The following is a 17,331-nucleotide window of genomic DNA, read 5'->3' as shown; positions in this document are numbered from 1 at the left end:
AGCATGCCAGGATCCTTGCATTCACGTTACCCCTAGGCCACGCAGGTACATTCATACGTCGCGCTTAAAGCGAGGATTTATATATTGCCTGGTAAACCTACACTATTTCCTCATACCCTTAAATGAGGAGCTTGTGTTCCCCCATAAATTATAATATTAAGAATGATTTCGCCTCATCGCACTTTAGTGCCCCATAGTGCCCCCTAGAATTTCTAAATCAACAGTGTACTAAAGCACCGCTACAGTGTAGGCAAAAGACATCCGCTGATTTGCGTGCAGTGCACCCAGCTTTGTCCACTGGAAGTTTTCGGGTAGAGGTTGGATTTAACCCAATTTCTTTGTGAATGAAATTTGGAGCGCAAGAATTAAGTGAAACCGGCTTTTACCTGATAACGAATGGCGTTAAGTCAAAGCTCGTGGCAACGTCGCAAGTTCAAATCTACGCCCACCGTCCAAGTTCCCAGGTGTCCGCTTTTGAGCCGTGCACTGCAGACTTTACGTCACTTAAAGCCTCTGTACCGGGGAAAATAAGTATCACTCTCAGCTTTGCGAAACTTCTCACCTTTCGATCGTTTTAAGTCATGGTCTACACTGACGAAAAGCAAAGTCTGCGGGTTGGGAACATCCGGTACATAAATGTGTAGCGCCGAGAGGTCTGCCATAATGAACCACCGTACATCGAATGCACACTTCGAAGGCAATTTGAGGAAAGTGAAGACAATTGGCATTACTCATTCTTTTCATTCATGTAAAGGAAAAGAACAAAAGAAAATTTGTCAAAATTTTGTAGAAAAGGTAGTATGCTAAGACACCGTAGAATGATAGAAAATGAATCATCAGTTCAGTTCAGTTCAGGCGTTCAGTCGTGTCCGACTCTTCGTGACCCTATGGACCATGTCACGCCACGCTTTCCGGTCTCTCACTATCTTCTTAACATCACATAGCTTCATCTGCAATGCCTCGAGAATGCCATCTAACCATCGCGTTCGCTGCCTACCCCTTCTCCGGCGACCGTCAACCTTTCCCAACATCAAATCTTTCTCCAGCGACTCCTCTCTTCTCATCAGATGACCAAAGTAGCTGAGCTTTAACTTTAAAATTTGACCCTCAGATGAGCAGTCAGGGTTTATGGTCGACAATATCGACTGATTTGATCTTCTGGCAGTCCAAGGAACTCTCAAGAGTCTTCGCCAGCACCACAATTCAAACGCGTCAATTCTTCGGCGGTCAGCCTTTGAATCATAGGATGCGGCTATTCCGTTCACGTATTTCTTTTTCTCGCTTGAAAGCAAGAAAAAAAAAAAAACACGCCACTGCAACGTTCCAGCGATACATCACAGCCATCGACATGTATTCCAGTTTAACGTTTCAGGGTCAGTAACGCTTGAACACACACTTTTGTATTCATCCACTCCGGTAGCTCAGTGATTAGGATGGGTTCGAACATTCGAAGCCGATTGCGGCGACCACGTTTCGATGGAGGCGGAGCGTAAAAAAAAAAAAGAAATTCTCGCAAGTTCTACGAATTCAGTAATGTATGAAGGGGGCTAGTTCGCACGCTGTTCTTTGGAAATAAAAAACTGCGAAGGACGAGACGCAGAACATAAGCAGGCGATACGAGCGCGTACACACAACTAATTTACTGCGATAGCTCATCTTTTATTATTCGGCATTAAAGGGAAACTGAAGAGTCTGTCGAATTCAGTGAGACGCGCACATGCGGATGTGGAAGCTTTAAAAATCATGCGGGTAAAAAAATTTCTACTCATTCATCACTCTGAGCGCCGTAATTGCCGCCTAAAGTCGGGCTGTCGCTCCGCCCCCATCGCGCGCCGAGCGCTGCTACTACGCGGACCGAAACCGGAAACCGCGGGGTGGTGACGTCATCACTGGTGTTCCGGAGCTCGGCCAGCTCGGCTACGCTTCGACGCGCATGCGAAGCATTCTTAGCCGTCGCGTCCGTGCTTGTTTCCTGATTGTTCAGCCAGCGTCGTTCGACCCTCTGTGATTGTGTGTTTGTGGAGTGATAATGCAACGCGTTTAACATCGAGAGAAGTGGCAGGTCCATCATGCCGGCGTTCTGCGCAGCCTTTGGTTGCACAAACACCAGCGGCCGCGACGATGTCGTCTTTCATTACTTCCCGCAAGAGACGAAGCTTTCAGCGAAGTGGGTCGCTGCTGTGAAGCGAAAGAACTTCAAGCCATCGAGAACAACAGTGCTGTGCTCCGATCACTTCCGTGATGATGACTACTACAAGAGTTTGTCTATAATGCGTGCACTAGGTTTGCCAGTCAAGTCAGCTCGGCTCAGGCCCGGCGCAGTACCGTCAGTCTTCGCACACAAAAGCAGCTCGCCACCATTATCAAGGCCAGCGTTTGCGAAGAGACGGAAGCTTGAGGTAAGAATCTCGCTGCACGAACCGGCGCTGTCTAGTGTACTGCGCGTAATATCGTAATTGCGACGGTGAGTTTTCAGCTAAATGAAGCCCGCGCTAGGTTATTGCCGTTTAAAGGCATTGCGCGTGAGTGAGACGGCTGTGGTATGAGAACGGAAGCTAACTGCAACGTACTAAAGAATCGTTTGGCCGTTAGGCTTGTGCGCAGCACTCCCAGCACGCCACTTATCGATGCGGCAGCTATGTTACGCGAAACAAGCATTGAATGATTCTAGCGAAACACAACCGAAGTCTGCGCGCCGCGCGTGATAACTTGGTTCGGAAAGCGCGAGTAATAAGAAGGGATATGTAGATGCGTTCACATCGCTTTAAGTTCAGGATCCGTGCATATGCCTCTGCGGCCAAAACATGTTTGGAAATTGTACGCGGCCCCCTTTTCTTGGCCGGGCAAATAAAACATTCTTGTAGCATCCAATGGCGCAATAGAAAAGGAAAATGAAAGACACCACAATTCAAAATAGACATTTGCTTCACTAACACGGAGGAGTGGGATAATCTTCTTGGCCTCCTCCCCTTGAGTGTTTCATAACGTCCCAGAGAGGTGAACAAGGGGACATGAGAGACTCGCGAAGGTGCAGTCACGAAAATGATTAGCAGGGACTATGGAGAAAAGTTTTGTTTCCATTGCTAATGATGGGAATTTAACATGACGTGCTCTTTTAATATAAACAGAAGTAACAATAAACAAGTCAGCAGGAAAAATACTGCGGTGAGGTTGTTATTACTGCTACCTTGCTTATTGTTGCTTCCCAGTTTATGTTAAAATGAAAAACATTTCACATCATTTAATTCCCATAATTGGCAGTGGAAATAAAAAAAAATATTTGCAATCCCTGGCAGCAGACTTGATCATCTCGCAGATAGGCATCACAGATGCCTGAGAGCAGACTTTTCAGCTATGCCACCCATTAGTTTATTCCAGCTGCGTAATTCAATACGGTTGAGGAGAAAATGCAACATATATAATACGTGATGCCAATTTACATTGAGCTGGCATATGTGGCTCGCAACACATCATCATCATCATCTTTATTTTTCTTCGTGCAGTACAAGTACATGGAATTATCAGTATTACAGAAGGAGGTCCCGAAGTGCACTGTCCGAGGGGGCCTCCTATGACAAAATGAATAAATTTAGTGTGTAACTTACAAGCCACTCGATAATAGAAAAACATACAGGAGTCCAAAGAGAAAACTTATATGCAATACTAACGACAAACAGGATGGAAATTTCAAAAAAATGAAAAAAGAAATGCGCCTATTGCAGAAATCTGAAAATACAGATTACTGAAAAACGAAAGAAATGATGTGAACACGGAAATTAATAGAATTAATCGGCAGTATAAAACGGTAGAAAATAAGAAAGCCTTTAATGAAGGATGAAATGAATGAAGAGTATGCTGCAATTTGATTTCAGATGGCAATGAATTCCACACAGAAATTCCTGAAAAGTATGCAGTTTGCTTTCTATTCTAGATCTTCGATAATAGTAGGTTATGCTGTTCTGCAAACCTAGGTCGCTATTGTTAAAGAGCTTAAAGGACTCAAATCCACTGAGAATGACATGCTTATTACGCGTTTAATGATAACTGATGCCAACCTAAGATGAAGCTATAGAGACAATGGGAGAATGTTAAGAGTGCGATAAAAATTAAGAACGGATGCACAGTAAGGGCTGAAAGTAATCATTCGGAGTGCTTGATTTTGAAGGTGACGAACGCATGAAAGATGAGTGTTGTATGTGTTACACCAAGATAATATGCAATACAAAAGGTGGCTATGTACGAGGGAGAAATATAACATACGAAATGTAGGTAGGTCAAAGTAATACCCGGCTTTAATTATCACTATCACGTCTATACCAAAAGCTGCTATAGTTTTATTGTGTAACACAGTTGAAAAATTCATTCTGAGCCTTAAGGCCAAGCATTGAAATTAAATATGAAAGAAACCAAAGAATTTTACTCCTTTTAAAATGCACTTTTGTTTGTTCTACTCGCAGCAAGCGCATCACATATTTATTCCTTTTCAGATTCTTGCTGACCTTCTGGATAACTCGGCTAGCACTGAAGACAGCACATCAGGTGACCGCAAACCAGGTGACGACACGCCAGATGACTGCATACCAGATGACACGGCACACCAAGAATTCATGGCAAATGACAACACAAATCAAGAGTGCCCAACGAGCAACATATCACTGATACATGTTGAAGAACCAGCGTTGAACTCTTATAAAGGTGATGACAAGTGCATTCAAGTACTCATGCAGCCATCAGTGTTCTCTAAGGCATCACAAGTCAACATGAAGAGAAAAGTCTTATCGAAGGCAGCACAGACGAAACCAAGTGGAATTTCTATAGGTATGTTTTGATGAATTTAGCATGCCCTTTCATATAAATAATTGAACATTAAATATATGTGGTGCTAAGAGGGAACCATTCATTTTCTGTAATAGTACAAATGTTCTAGCTTTAGTAAGAACTGATTTGGTGGGCACAGTCTTCTTTGAATGAAGCAACCGTCAGTGAGTTATAATAACTACTGCACATGTACCTCACTTTTTTTTTCCAGGTGTTCAGGTTGGTGCCTCTATGGTCGACGAAGCCACCCAGGTTCATCTGGGCACTAAAGTGCATGAAGAAAGCTGTCATGACGACAGTGATAACGAGATCAGTGACGATAGTGACGATGAAAATTCATTCAACCGTGATGATGACTACTGTCCCTTTAATGACTGGAAAGACGGGTATGTTATATCAATGCTTATGGAAAATGCAATCCTTTCTGAATGTTTTACATGTGAATATTGACCTGTGTGAAGTTGCAGAGTGGGTGCAGTAATTTAGTGTGCCCTTTTTGTTTGTGATATGCAACTTAGCTGAAGAGTTGTTCTTTATTCCAGGAGCATCAACACTGATCAAGAAAATTGCAGTGAGAACTGCAGTGACAGTCCTGAAAATGAAAGAATTATTTTAGTGCAAGAGAAGCAGCTTAGGATGCTTTTCACTACGTGCCGCAAGTGTTTAGCATCTTGCACATATCATGTGCAGTGCAGAGGAACTCTTTTTTATGTGCAAACACTCTGCAAGTCAGGCCACATGCTTTCGTGGAAAAATCAAGACTGCATTCAGCAGCTCCCTGAGCTGAACCTACGGCTTTCTTCAGCCATATTGTTTTCGGGGTGCAACCCCACAGTTACCCTCCGGATGCTTTCACTTATTGGAGTACAAGTTTTTGGAGAAAGGACATTTTTTAATATGCAACGTTCTCACCTTTGGCCTGCAATTGAGACAGTAAGTAAATTTCTTAAAAGTATTTTGAGTAATTCACCAGAAGTGCTTATTATTTGTGGAATTTTTAAGGTGTGGAAAAAGGAACAGCAAATGTTGCTTGCAAGTGTAGGACAGCAAAAGGTGAAACTTGCTGGGGACGGCAGGGCCGATTCACCTGGATTCAGCGCTAAGTTCGGCACCTACTCCTTCCTGGACCTTGAGAGCAACAAAATACTGCATTTTGAGCTTGTGCAGGTTTGTTTGAAGTTTGGCATGCTTTTATAGCATGCTGTATTTGTAACAACCAGCGCCAAAAGATAGTCCTGTGCACCGAATAGTCACTTCACATTCATTCTGTTTTCAGAGGACATACCATTGCAATGTATTAACGTTAAGAATTTTTGTCACTTTTTGCAGTCTAATGAAGTAGGTGGAAGCTGCCGAATGGAACTGGAAGGCTTGAAACGTGGCCTCAAATTTCTCAGCGATAACCACATTGATGTACAGTCTATGGTGACTGATCGGCATACGCAAATCAAATGTTTTCTCCGCAAAGAGCACTCGGACATCATGCATGAATTCGATGTCTGGCATGTCGTTAAAGGTATTGGGTAGTCTATACATTGCTCGTTCAGAATATTTTTGCTTACGTTATGTTTTCTTTCAGACAGTGTGTTTATTGCTACATTTTTTTAAATATTTCAGGTGTTAACAAAAAGCTGCATGCTCTGTCAAAGAGAAATGACTCCATAGAGCTCAAGGGATGGGTAAAAGCTGTTGGAAACCACCTCTACTGGTCAGCTGCCTCAAGCGAGAGCCACAAGGAACTTATTGTTCCGAAGTGGAGGTCACTGTTGAACCACATCAGAGGCATTCACAGCCATGAAGATGCACTGTTTCCATTCTGTCTCCATGGAGACATTGAACCAAGAGATTGGCTAAGTGCAGGTACACTGCCTTCTGATGGAAATATAAAATCCATCATTTCAAAATATATAAGCTTTAGAAAACAGTGGCATGCGAGTACATTGCAATAGGCCATCTAAGAAAGTTTAGGTAGCTTTTTGTGGTTCAAGCTCTGTAATCACGTGAGCATTGCTGTCTGGCAAATTCCGTGTTTTCTGTGGTGTCTTTTTATGTCGCTGTAGGTCTAGTAGCATGTGCAGGTTATGTTTTCTGATTTCCAAGCTAACCGGCTGAAAAACAACCACATACTTGAGGTGACAGTCAGACTAATGATGGCAAGTAGTGTAATGCCAGCATGTACATTCTTGGTGCTGAGAAAGATAATGTTGCTCACTTAGTAGAATAACACCAAGTGCAGTGGCCAGTTTGCTTATCCACAAGTGTGGTTGGTGTATACATTTGGGCTTCTACACTTTTTTTTTTCAGAGTCAAAGGCTTTCCAGAAGCTAAAGGAGGTAGTGACCTGCAAGGCCCTCCTGAGGGATTTGCCACAGCTGTCAACGAAATTCCAGACTTATGGCTTAGAAGCTTTCCATAGCATGCTTCTTCATTTCGCTCCCAAGTTTTGCCAGTATTCTTTTGAAGGTATGGTGGCAAGGTAACTAGATATTTATCTTTGCAGCTACATCTTGACCAGATATTTAAGCCAAACAAGCAGAGTACTTCAGAAAATTGCTTCTGCCAGGTTGTCACAATGTGAATTGCAACAGTGTTCCCAAGTATTCATGACGAACAGATTTGTCATGGCAGCTTATGCAGGAATATAGCCATGGTCCAAGAATGGCTTAGCTAAAAGCCACTGTTTTTACTTTGCATGTTTTCTTCATCTCATGGCTGCATAAAACATTTTCACAATTGTAGTAGCCCTTCATGACAAAAACAATGGTTTCACGTAATTGTTCCAGGACTCGGCTGGCAGCCATGCACTATAATGAAAACAGTGAGAGAAAGCAGGCATGCACACAGGATGGCACAGCTAGGTGGATTGTGAAATACCCCAAAGCCACAGGAGGTAATCCTGTTGCGTGTCCTGTAAAGGAGCAACCAACTCATGGTAAGCTGGTGTAGGTCCCTTTATTTGATCACACGAATATTACTTTTTCAAACCTTCACACAGGCTATGTGACAAGACTGCTGGATGTGGTCATGATGGAGGCACGGACTGTGCTACGAACGAGAAAGGCCACCAAAGTGAACCCACCACCCCTCAGCAGCTACTTTCCTAAAATATCAAAGGAAGAACTTGTCAAAATGCGAAGGACAAGATTCAACAAGTAAAAAAATGTTTACAGTCTTGTTGCAGAGGGTGTTGAGAGTGCCAAAAATGTCAAATGCTTGCTGCACTGCACCTGACAAAAGCCATCGTGGAATCCTGACAGATGACAGGACCAACTAGCTTTGTGAGTGCTTGACAACACCTGTGTCAACAATTATGTAGATATATATGTGTGTTAGGAATGATCATTTTATATTTTACATATATAGCCACTAAACAAAATGACATGGAATAAAAGATATCCAATATGTGCTCCAGATTCAAAAGTTTACTTATACTGTGTCAAACACAAACATTTACTGCATGTATCAAAGTTGTGAAGGCGATTGGTAAAATATGGAGTGCATGCAGTGATTCTGTTTTTTTTTACTAATGCACATGTAAATACTCACTTCAAAGCCGCTTGAAAAATGTTTGAATCCTGTGTACACTCCATTTTCAGACGGATATTTCTTGCGGATAGCATACAGCACACAACTTGGCAAACTGCGCCTCTTGTACTTTCCCATTTTTCTCCATGTGAGCCACACAAACTGCCGATATGCAGCATATCTCAACTGCCTGTGGAAGTGAAAGTAAATTGAATTATTATACTTTTCTCTTTCTGCTACAGGTATATCAACTTTCTCACCTATTTGTGGAGTCTTTGTCACCTTTTCCTGATAAAGCTGTACATTGCTGTGCCAGTGCCACCTCAAGAACATTCTTGTTCAGACAAACATCTTTAAATTTCTTTGACCTTGTGACGCATATTGGAAGCTTCTGCTTGTTAACGATTTCTTGAACCTCTTGACAGCAGCAGCAGTCTTCCTCAGTATCCATAGGTATGCAGTGAGTGCAGGAACACCTGTTAAACATGATGCGTGTTTACAATCGCATCACTGAACTCTCAGCATTGGCGATCTTGAGCAAATGGAAACAACTAGTAACATATTGCTGAACGCAGCGCAGCTTGATACATTATCTAAGCGTGCAGCACGTGTGCCACAGCAAGCCTTGCGATTCGCCCAGCGTGGTTGCTGTACTTGGCCACTGAACGAGTGAGAGGACGATTTGTGCTAGGTCTAAGCAAAGCTCGAAAAGGACGAGACAACGAAATAAAACGGGACGGCCGCGGTCAGAGGAATAGTGCTGTGCTTGGAAGATCTTGTAGAATTAACTCTCCCAAACCGGCATTTTGACTTACTGCTTGTTTTTCCATGTTATCACGCTGAACAGAAGGTGCATGTTTATTGTCGCCGCAGTGCACGTTTCGTCGAAAAGCGCCGCGAACACTCATTCCGCGCGTGTGTTATGAAACGAGCCTGCGTGTACCAGGCATAACGCGGTGCAAGCGCAAAGTTTGCATGCAACAAGAGATTGGGAAATTCCAGCGTGTTTAAACAGTCTGTGTGGATTACCGGCAGATTTGCGGCAGCACCAACAGTGGCAGTACACAAAAGCCGACTGTTGCATCTCCGCGTACGTTCTGTCGAAAGGCATGCGGCAACATATAATACTACATTTGTTTACCTGCTACGCGCTCATTCGATAAGTAAATGTAGCCTTACAAAAAACATATACTTACCAAAGAACATTTCCAACACGAGCAGATGCTGACGCTTCTCCATCGCTCGCGTCGACAGCACTGCTTGGGCCAGCAGAATTTGCTTCTCGTAGAGGTCGGCTTTTCGCAATAGGCTCGTACATGTACGGGGTAACGCCAAACTCATCAGAGAAACGCAAGCGTTCTAGGTTTTCCATCGTCGTTCGAGCAAAACAGCAGTGGCAAACTACAATACACTGCGGCCGTACGCTGTTTCGTGCGTAGAGGCAGCTGTCGGTCCGGACAAACACCATTAATGACGTCACGAGGCGCCCGGCCAATCACAGGCGCTAACGAGGCGCGCGAGCTGCCTTGGACCTCCTCCTTCACTTTTAGTCAAAAACAATGGTTTTGGGCTTCCTTTCGTTCAATTTCGAGGGGATATTCGAATTTGGAGGGTGCACAATCATACAGTGCAGCTCTTAACTAAATTTTTTTTTTAAACCTTTCAGCTTCCCTTTAAAGCGCGTGTGAACCACACACACACAACACTGTCGTGACTTCAGTACGCGGTAGAGAACCTTACGCGGTATAAATTTATACCAACCCTTTCAACTACGGCGTGCCTTATATACAGCGCGAGTTTGCTTCAGGACACACACACACACACACACACACACACACACACGCACACGCACACGCACACGCACACACACACACACACACACACACACACACACACACACACACACACGCACACGCACACGCACACGCACACACACACACACACACACACACACACACACACACACACACACACACACACACACACACACCATCTCCCCCCATACCATATACTTTCTTATTTTTTTTTTATCTACCGTGGAGTGTTGTAGCAGCCAAATCTTGACAAACATTATCGCCGGCGGTCCCTCTGCACGTCATCACTTTACGCCGTCAGCTATGAATGACCTGAGCAAAGCTGGATGGTTGGTCACTGACCCCAGCGGCTCAGAAAAAGTCTTCTCGCGAAAAAGCGACAGTCGCGTGCGGGAAATTGCGCTCTCCATGCTAGTTCTGCATTACGACGACGTCCCGGCGTTGCAATAAACCTCCTCCTTCCCGGGTGCGTTATGCATATGCATATCTACATATGACGTGGCACTACTCCTAAACCAGTGTCCCCCGAGAGCTGCCGGTATACACACTTTCGGGCGTTATTACATAATTCCCTCTCGCTTTCGCAATTCGCCCGTCCGGACCGCGTGGTATACGCTCACCGAGTTCCCGCGCCAAAATTGCGCGCCACCAGATCTACTTTCGTCGCCTCCGCGTCGGTGGCGAGGCGGGTCTGCCAGAATTGCGAGAAATTTTATCTCCATTTTTTCCTTCTCACTTCTTCAGTTACTTATCTCCGTTTCCCGCCCCTCTGTGCCTCTTAACTGCCTTATTAATAGTAACGAGCGTGCCTTTTACGGGTCTCGTAGGAAATGAAGTTATGCTTCTTTATTAGCATTTTCAGGCCACAGTTGACCCTTGGCGAGCAAAACAGAAGTAAAAAAGTAAAATGGTAAAAAGAAGGGCCACACCTCAAGCTTTCCATGCTGCTAAACCGGAATTTATTCTGTATTCAAGCTCACAATAACAAATGATGCAATGTTTCCCTTCGGTCTTCTTTACTTGGATAATCTCGCGCCACAACTCCACATACACATAATATATATTGTAATAATTCATTCCGTGCTTCGTCGATTGTTCCTGATTATAACAGGGCCATATCGTGATGCTCTACCACCATTTTCTTTATAGTTGTCAAAATCGTGTGTTGCTGACTAGGCTTTTTCCTTTAGAAGACTTGCGATGTGGCATAACAGGATTAGATTTCCTGTTACTCACAGTTTTCGGCCGATCATCCTGTGTCGAGTCCGCCACTAGACCTCCCAAGAACAGCAACAGCAGCACTCGCAAAAGTTTCGGTGCTATATGGACTCTATACAGTCGCACTCAAGTGTTTGTGCACCGGGGTTACTGTGCCTACGTGTTCTGCGTTAACGGTTGCGCAGGGTCTTCAGACGCCAGTGCTAATACCCCCTAGTCCGTTCATCCAATCACTGCAAGACAGTTACCACGTCTTTGTTTTGTCCACGACTTATCTTTTCATACTCACGACCAACAACAACAATCCAAGCCGGAGTCTCTGCCCTCACATCGCGTGAAATGTGCCTGGCGTCGGAGGCGAGGCGGCCAAACCGAAGAAGGCCGGGCGACAGCCGCCGAAAGAAGAGGGAAGGATCAAGATAGGGAGGAGAGGTCCTCTGGAGAGAAAAGAGCATTTGGCAGAGGTCCCGGGAGAGCGCCTGCACGCGCAAAGATTGTAATTAATCCTCGGCGCGTCTGGGGCGGGAATTAAGCCCTTTAATCCGCTGCCCGAGAGTCGACGATGAGGCAGAGTTCCCCAGGCCTTTAATTTCTTGGCGGGTATGTACTTGCAAACCAAAAGAGACGAGGGGATAAGGGATCGAGAAAATGCAACTGCATATCATCAAGGAAGGAAACCATTTGTAGGGAATGAATTGAAGGCATGGCTAGATGGAGCAAGCCGCTTGATAAGTGTAAAGTAACAAAATTGGACAGAGAGAAGAAAAGGGAAACCATCTCGATTGAGACCAGACGCACTGGTCAGGTTGGTCCGAGAAAGGCTCGTTTTAAGGCTGAAATTCGTTAAGTTTTGAGTCATGGCATTTTATTTGCTGTATCATTGCTTACAGCAGTGCGTCTTACTGCAGTGAGTATTTGTCGCATTATATCTGGCCTTACCGTGTAGGTTGTATTACTGACTTAACTCGACAATGTTTTGTGTTCCCTCATGCTCCGAGTACGGCAACTGATGTATTCTCCCTATCTTCCTTGGACATGCAACGTGCCCGCAGTATGTAATAAGTAAATAAATAAATAAATAAATAAATAAATAAATAAATAAATAAATAAATAAATAAATAAATAAATAAATAAATAAATGTTCACTGGTTGTACATACGCTCGAATATGCGTACACGTAAACACCAATATGAAGGGGGAGTTATTTTCCACTTAAAAAGCGAAATTTGTTACGACTTGTACACTGGGGTTTTAAAATCATTATTCGTTCAGAGGAAGACAAAAAGTGTGTGCATGCGTGAGAGAGAAAGAGAGAGAGAGAGGGGGGGGGTGGCAAATACCACAAAAGCAGGAAGGTTAGCCTTGCAACGCCCAGCTGTCTACGCTACACATGTAAAAGGGAATAAAGGGGAGGAAAAAGGAAGGAAAAATTGTTTCTTATACACACTTGCCGAGTAACCATTCATTGAATGCGCATGTATTCTCCTCCATGTTGGAGCTAGCTGTACATACACACGCATACGACAAACCATGAGGCCACAATACACGAGTTCACCCTTCGAACAAAGCAGCTGCTTCCTAAACGTACAGGTACGAGAGGTGTTAAGAGGAACACCTATTTCGCACACAAGAGCGAAATTTGCTTTCAATTCTGCACCCAACTTGAAAAAGCATTAAGGCGCGACCGCTAGTCCAGTGGTAATCGGAACGGAATAAAAACTACTCCTCATTCGAACTACACGGGTTGTCCTGGTTAAGTGTCACGCTAGCACTGCTGATGAAAACTGCACTTCACGCACTTCAAGGGCGTCGAGGTTCTTAACTATACGAGCAACGGACCGGGCAGGCCATCCAATGCAGAGCGCTATCCCGCCGACCAACGCGAAGCTGAGTGCTGGAGGGATTATGGAACTTCGAGCGGAGAGACATTTGCATGCACTAAACTAGTCTTCCCTACGGAATTTATAGTGCTGAGTGTTACATGGCATGCGGATGAGCGCGACTTCTACAGACATCGGGTTGCACCTGTAAATTTTGAGGAGCGAGACTATGCACAAGTACGGCCATACCTGTTTACCTGTTCGGCAGATGCGGGCCGAAAAGGTACTGCTGAGTTTCGCCTTACGTCGCGATCTGAATGCGCATAACAAAACTTGGAGCGGTCAAATATCGGAAATTTGACATCTCATTCATGAACCGAACGCTTCAAAGCCGTTGGACTACCGCTACAAGCCGGTGTCTTAATCAGAACTACTCTGGGCGAAAGTTTGCTTGGACACTCGGCCGTATTTGCATATATGCACGCCTTCGTGGTCGCACGTGCGAAAAATGCGACAGAATGTTTCTGGAACGTGAAGATGGCCGACGTGCGCGGGTAGCGAATAGTGAAGGTAGTGAACGCATAATGCAATTGCAATGCATTACTTGTAAACGCGACAGTGAACAGCTATTAAAACATTGACCAATAATAGCGGCCGAAATATTCTGAGCAGCTTTCCCAAGCATGACTCGCACCACAATGGCGGGGCTATAAAACGTGAGGTGGCCGATGGGGGCTGTTTCTAGAATGCAGCTGGATTTCACACTGCATCTCTGAATAAAAAGAAAGCTGCTATCAGATTGGTTTAGCCATACAACCTTACACTCTATACAGGAGGAGCGTCAACCGGAAGACATTAATCACTTATACACCTCAAGGGCCCCAGGTGTGGGGACATGAAGGGTATGAGTATAGCATCAAAATAGTGTACTAGTTACACATCAACCAATTATTTTCTCGATGAATATTTTAAAATGCTGCGGACTGGAGTGGAGCACAGCATCAGCAGGAAGATCATTCCAGTCTTTTGCAGTCTGAATGAAAAAAGAAAAAAAAAAAAGATGCGCAGTACAGTATGGGCAGGCGATGGATAAACACAGCGCAGGATGACGGAGCTGGATAGCTGGGAATTATAAAATTTATGAAAAAGACAAATGCGAGAAATTTGACTCCGGTGAACAAGAAGTGACAGGTAGCTGTAGCTAGAGTAAACAAAGCGGGCAGATCGATTTCTTGTACTGATTCGAGAGTGTACGTGTTAGGAAGGTATGATTGGCGCGCATATCCGATAGCGCCTGCGCACTGTAATTTTAGTCGAACCAGGGTTAGATAGACCATAAGGTTTGCAGAGGGGGCAGCAAGTTTTAAATGACAGCAAAGGAAGTCCAACCGTTAGCACCGTTTGTTACTGTAGAGATGTGGTCATACCACGAAAAGTCGTTGGTTATATTAATGCCTAAGCATATGCAAGAGGGAACACAGGAGGTTAATGAACCAAAAATGACGTAGTTTGGTAGTGGGTAGAAGTGGTTTGGATGACACGATATCACGGATGTCTTACAAGTATTGACAGACATTAACCGTTTGTCACACCAGAGTTCAATGAGATTTAGGTCATTTTGTGATGTGGTCATGTAGGCAGTACTAGTCATTCTCAGTCATCAGTCATCTCAGTCATCTGCGAACAAACGAATGTTAGACGATATGTGATTATTGCGATAGCAATACTGCACCAAGTTTCGGTCCATCGCGTCGTCCCGGGATGGCCACGTTTGACCTTGAACAGCCGCGAAGAAGAAGAAGAAGAAGAAGAAAAAGAAGAAGAAGAAGAAAAAGAAGAAGGAGAAGAAAAAGAAAAGGAAGAAGAAAAAGAAAAGGAAGAAGAAAAAGAAAAGGAAGAAGAAAAAGAAAAGGAAGAAGAAGAAGAAGAAGAAGAAGAAGAAGAAGAAAAAGAAGAAGAAGAAAAAGAAGAAGAAGAAGAGAAAGATAAAGAAGAAGAAAAAGAAGAAGAAAAAGAAGAAGAAGAAGAACAACAACAACAACAACGGCGTTCGGTGTGGGCTGGTAGCTTACGCTCTCGCGTCATACTCTTAAAGGGTGAGCTTATATAGATAGATATAGGAATGAGGATGAAAGGCAGGGATGTTAACCAGAAACGACCTCCGGTTGGCTACCCTACACTGGGGAAAAGGGATAAGGAAATTAAAGAGGGGAAGAGAAAGGGGACGTGGTGCACAGTCAGAGTTTGTCACACAAGCCGGTGGCTGTTAGAAAACTGAACAAAGCCCTGTATGCCTTAAAGGCGGTCGACTGCCGTGGCCCCGAGGGAGGATCGAGGCGGTCTAGTGCACAACGCAGGATGTCTTTCACTCGCAAATGCAGGGCATTCACATAATGGATGTTCGATTGTCTCTTCACAGCCACAATTTTCACAGGCAGGGCTGTCGGCCGTTCCAATCCTGGAAGCATACTTGTTGGTGAACGCAACATCGAGCCACAAACGGCACAGCAACGTTGCTTCTCGACGAGCAATCTGATGGAGAAGGCGGAGGCGCAGTTTAGGATCCAGTGCCATGAGGCGTCAGTTGCAAAACTCCCCCGTGTTACACACTGAAATTGTGATCTCAATGGCCAAACAGCGAAGGGCACAGGCGGCATCAACCCTCGACATGGGGATTTTAACTGGAACACCATCACTGTGGGCAGAACGGGAAGCCTCGTCCGCCTGGTGGTTTCGATTGATGCCTTGATGAGCCTAAGTGTACCCAATAATGAAGCACCTTACAATGATGAGGTGTGATAGGGGAATAATGTAGCAAGCAAAAGAAGCTTCCGCCGTTGATATTGCAATTCAAGTAGGGTTAACCAAAGTTAAACCACAACTAATTTTTCGGCAAATTGTTGACGGAGATCAGAAAAAGTAAGGAGGCCGAGAGCAGTGCCTTGAGGCACTCCGGAGACGACACGGGACATTCGTAATGAATAATTGTTGAAGGTATACGAATTTTTGATGGTTGCTGAGAAAGGAATGAATTGAAACGTATTGAAAAAAAGATGTCTGTGAGGAACCTTGTCGAATGTTTCTCGAAGCCAATTAGACCAATCTGTATACAGGCATGTTAATACTATAGAAGAGCTCATACGAGGTGTGACACAAAAGAAACGAGACTAACTTCAACAAACAGTGGAATTGTAAAGATTGAGTGGGTTCCCAGTGGTCAGACTGTTAATCAACACTACTACATTGAAGTACAAAATATACTTCGTAAAAAAATCCGGAAAAAATGGTCACAGTTGTGGTGTGATGGATGGCTGTTGCACCAGGAAAATGCACTCTTTAACACGGCTCTATCTGTAAAACAGTTTCTGACCAGCAAAAACATTACTGTGATGGAACATCCTCCATATTCACCTGATTTGGCTCCCTGTGGCTTTTTCTTTTTCATTTCCTAAAGTTAAATCTTGCGTAAAAGGAACCCATTTTACCCCAGTTTAAGAGGTCCAGGTAAAAACGCAGAATCTTCTCTTCTAAAACCCTTATTCCAGGACTGTTACCAGCAGCGACAGCACCGAATTCATGCAGTGTGTGAATGCCGAAGGGGACTGCTTTGAAGGTGATAATGTCACAGAGAACTGATTCTGTAAGTACAATAATTTGTTGGACAGGTCTCGTTTTTTTCTTTTTGTGTCACACCTCGTATCAATAACAAATAATGCTAGTTGGGTTTCACAAGATAGACCCTTAAAAATCATGGTGGCTGGGTTAAAACTTGATAGATGTTAAGAATTTAATTCTGCCAGAGTAGATGACTTGTTCCATAAACTTTTAGACAACAGGAGTAAGCGAGATAAGACGATAGCTTTGTGATGAATTAGTTTGATGGATACCTGCCACGGAAGGCAGGTGACGAGGGGGAGATGGAAATCACTCGCTTGACATTTATGAGACAGGGTGAGAGGGATATACAGAGAGAGAGAGAGAGAGAGAGAGAGAGAGAGAGAGAGAGAGAGAGAATGGCGATTTATAGCCCTGTGGCTTTGGAATATCACGGAAAGAATGGAGGACTGCTTCTGGGCTGAGCGCAGGTAGAATCGCCAATGTTTTAAATTGTCAATATAAAACTCGCGCTTGCTTGC

The 17,331-nt window shown here is 44.2% G+C and overlaps 3 protein-coding genes across 3 annotated transcripts in view; 1 reads left to right on the top strand and 2 right to left on the bottom strand.

Annotated features, from left to right (window-relative positions):
- The window catches only part of LOC146188123 (globin-like), a 130,643-nt gene that overhangs the window by 22,574 nt on the left and 90,738 nt on the right, over positions 1–17,331 (bottom strand). The window lies entirely within an intron of this gene.
- Positions 1,908–8,411, top strand: LOC146188125 (uncharacterized). The gene is made up of 10 exons (XM_084603649.1): positions 1,908–2,399; positions 4,488–4,818; positions 5,030–5,204; positions 5,361–5,751; positions 5,821–5,985; positions 6,148–6,334; positions 6,436–6,678; positions 7,123–7,294; positions 7,602–7,750; positions 7,814–8,411. The coding sequence occupies exons 1-10, from the start codon at positions 2,070–2,072 to the stop codon at positions 7,972–7,974; spliced, it is 2,304 nt and encodes a 767-aa protein (XP_084459775.1). The 5' UTR covers positions 1,908–2,069; the 3' UTR covers positions 7,975–8,411.
- On the bottom strand, positions 8,233–9,868 carry LOC146188124 (uncharacterized). Its single transcript, XM_084603650.1, has 3 exons — positions 9,540–9,868; positions 8,604–8,819; positions 8,233–8,533 (listed from the first exon to the last, which is right to left on the bottom strand). The coding sequence occupies exons 1-3, from the start codon at positions 9,809–9,811 to the stop codon at positions 8,281–8,283; spliced, it is 741 nt and encodes a 246-aa protein (XP_084459776.1). The 5' UTR covers positions 9,812–9,868; the 3' UTR covers positions 8,233–8,280.

Source organism: Amblyomma maculatum, chromosome 5 (assembly GCF_055883805.1).
Source record: "Amblyomma maculatum isolate TAMU_Amacu chromosome 5, ASM5588380v1, whole genome shotgun sequence".
In the NCBI taxonomy this organism is placed as follows: Eukaryota; Metazoa; Arthropoda; class Arachnida; order Ixodida; family Ixodidae; genus Amblyomma; species Amblyomma maculatum.
Note: the sequence above shows the minus strand (reverse complement) of the source record. Positions and strands in the feature narration are given on the sequence as shown.

Excerpts from the sequence above, each read along its gene's own strand:
- LOC146188125 (XM_084603649.1), top strand. The coding sequence starts at position 2,070 with ATGCCGGCGTTCTGCGCAGCCTTTGGTTGCACAAACACCAGCGGCCGC. Across the intron at positions 2,400-4,487 it reads CGAAGAGACGGAAGCTTGAG|ATTCTTGCTGACCTTCTGGA; the intron begins GTAAGAATCTCG and ends ATTCCTTTTCAG. Across the intron at positions 6,335-6,435 it reads TGTCTGGCATGTCGTTAAAG|GTGTTAACAAAAAGCTGCAT; the intron begins GTATTGGGTAGT and ends TAAATATTTCAG.
- LOC146188124 (XM_084603650.1), bottom strand. The coding sequence starts at position 9,811 with ATGGTGTTTGTCCGGACCGACAGCTGCCTCTACGCACGAAACAGCGTA. Across the intron at positions 8,820-9,539 it reads CGTGTTGGAAATGTTCTTTG|GTGTTCCTGCACTCACTGCA; the intron begins GTAAGTATATGT and ends CATGTTTAACAG. Across the intron at positions 8,534-8,603 it reads GACAAAGACTCCACAAATAG|GCAGTTGAGATATGCTGCAT; the intron begins GTGAGAAAGTTG and ends TCACTTCCACAG.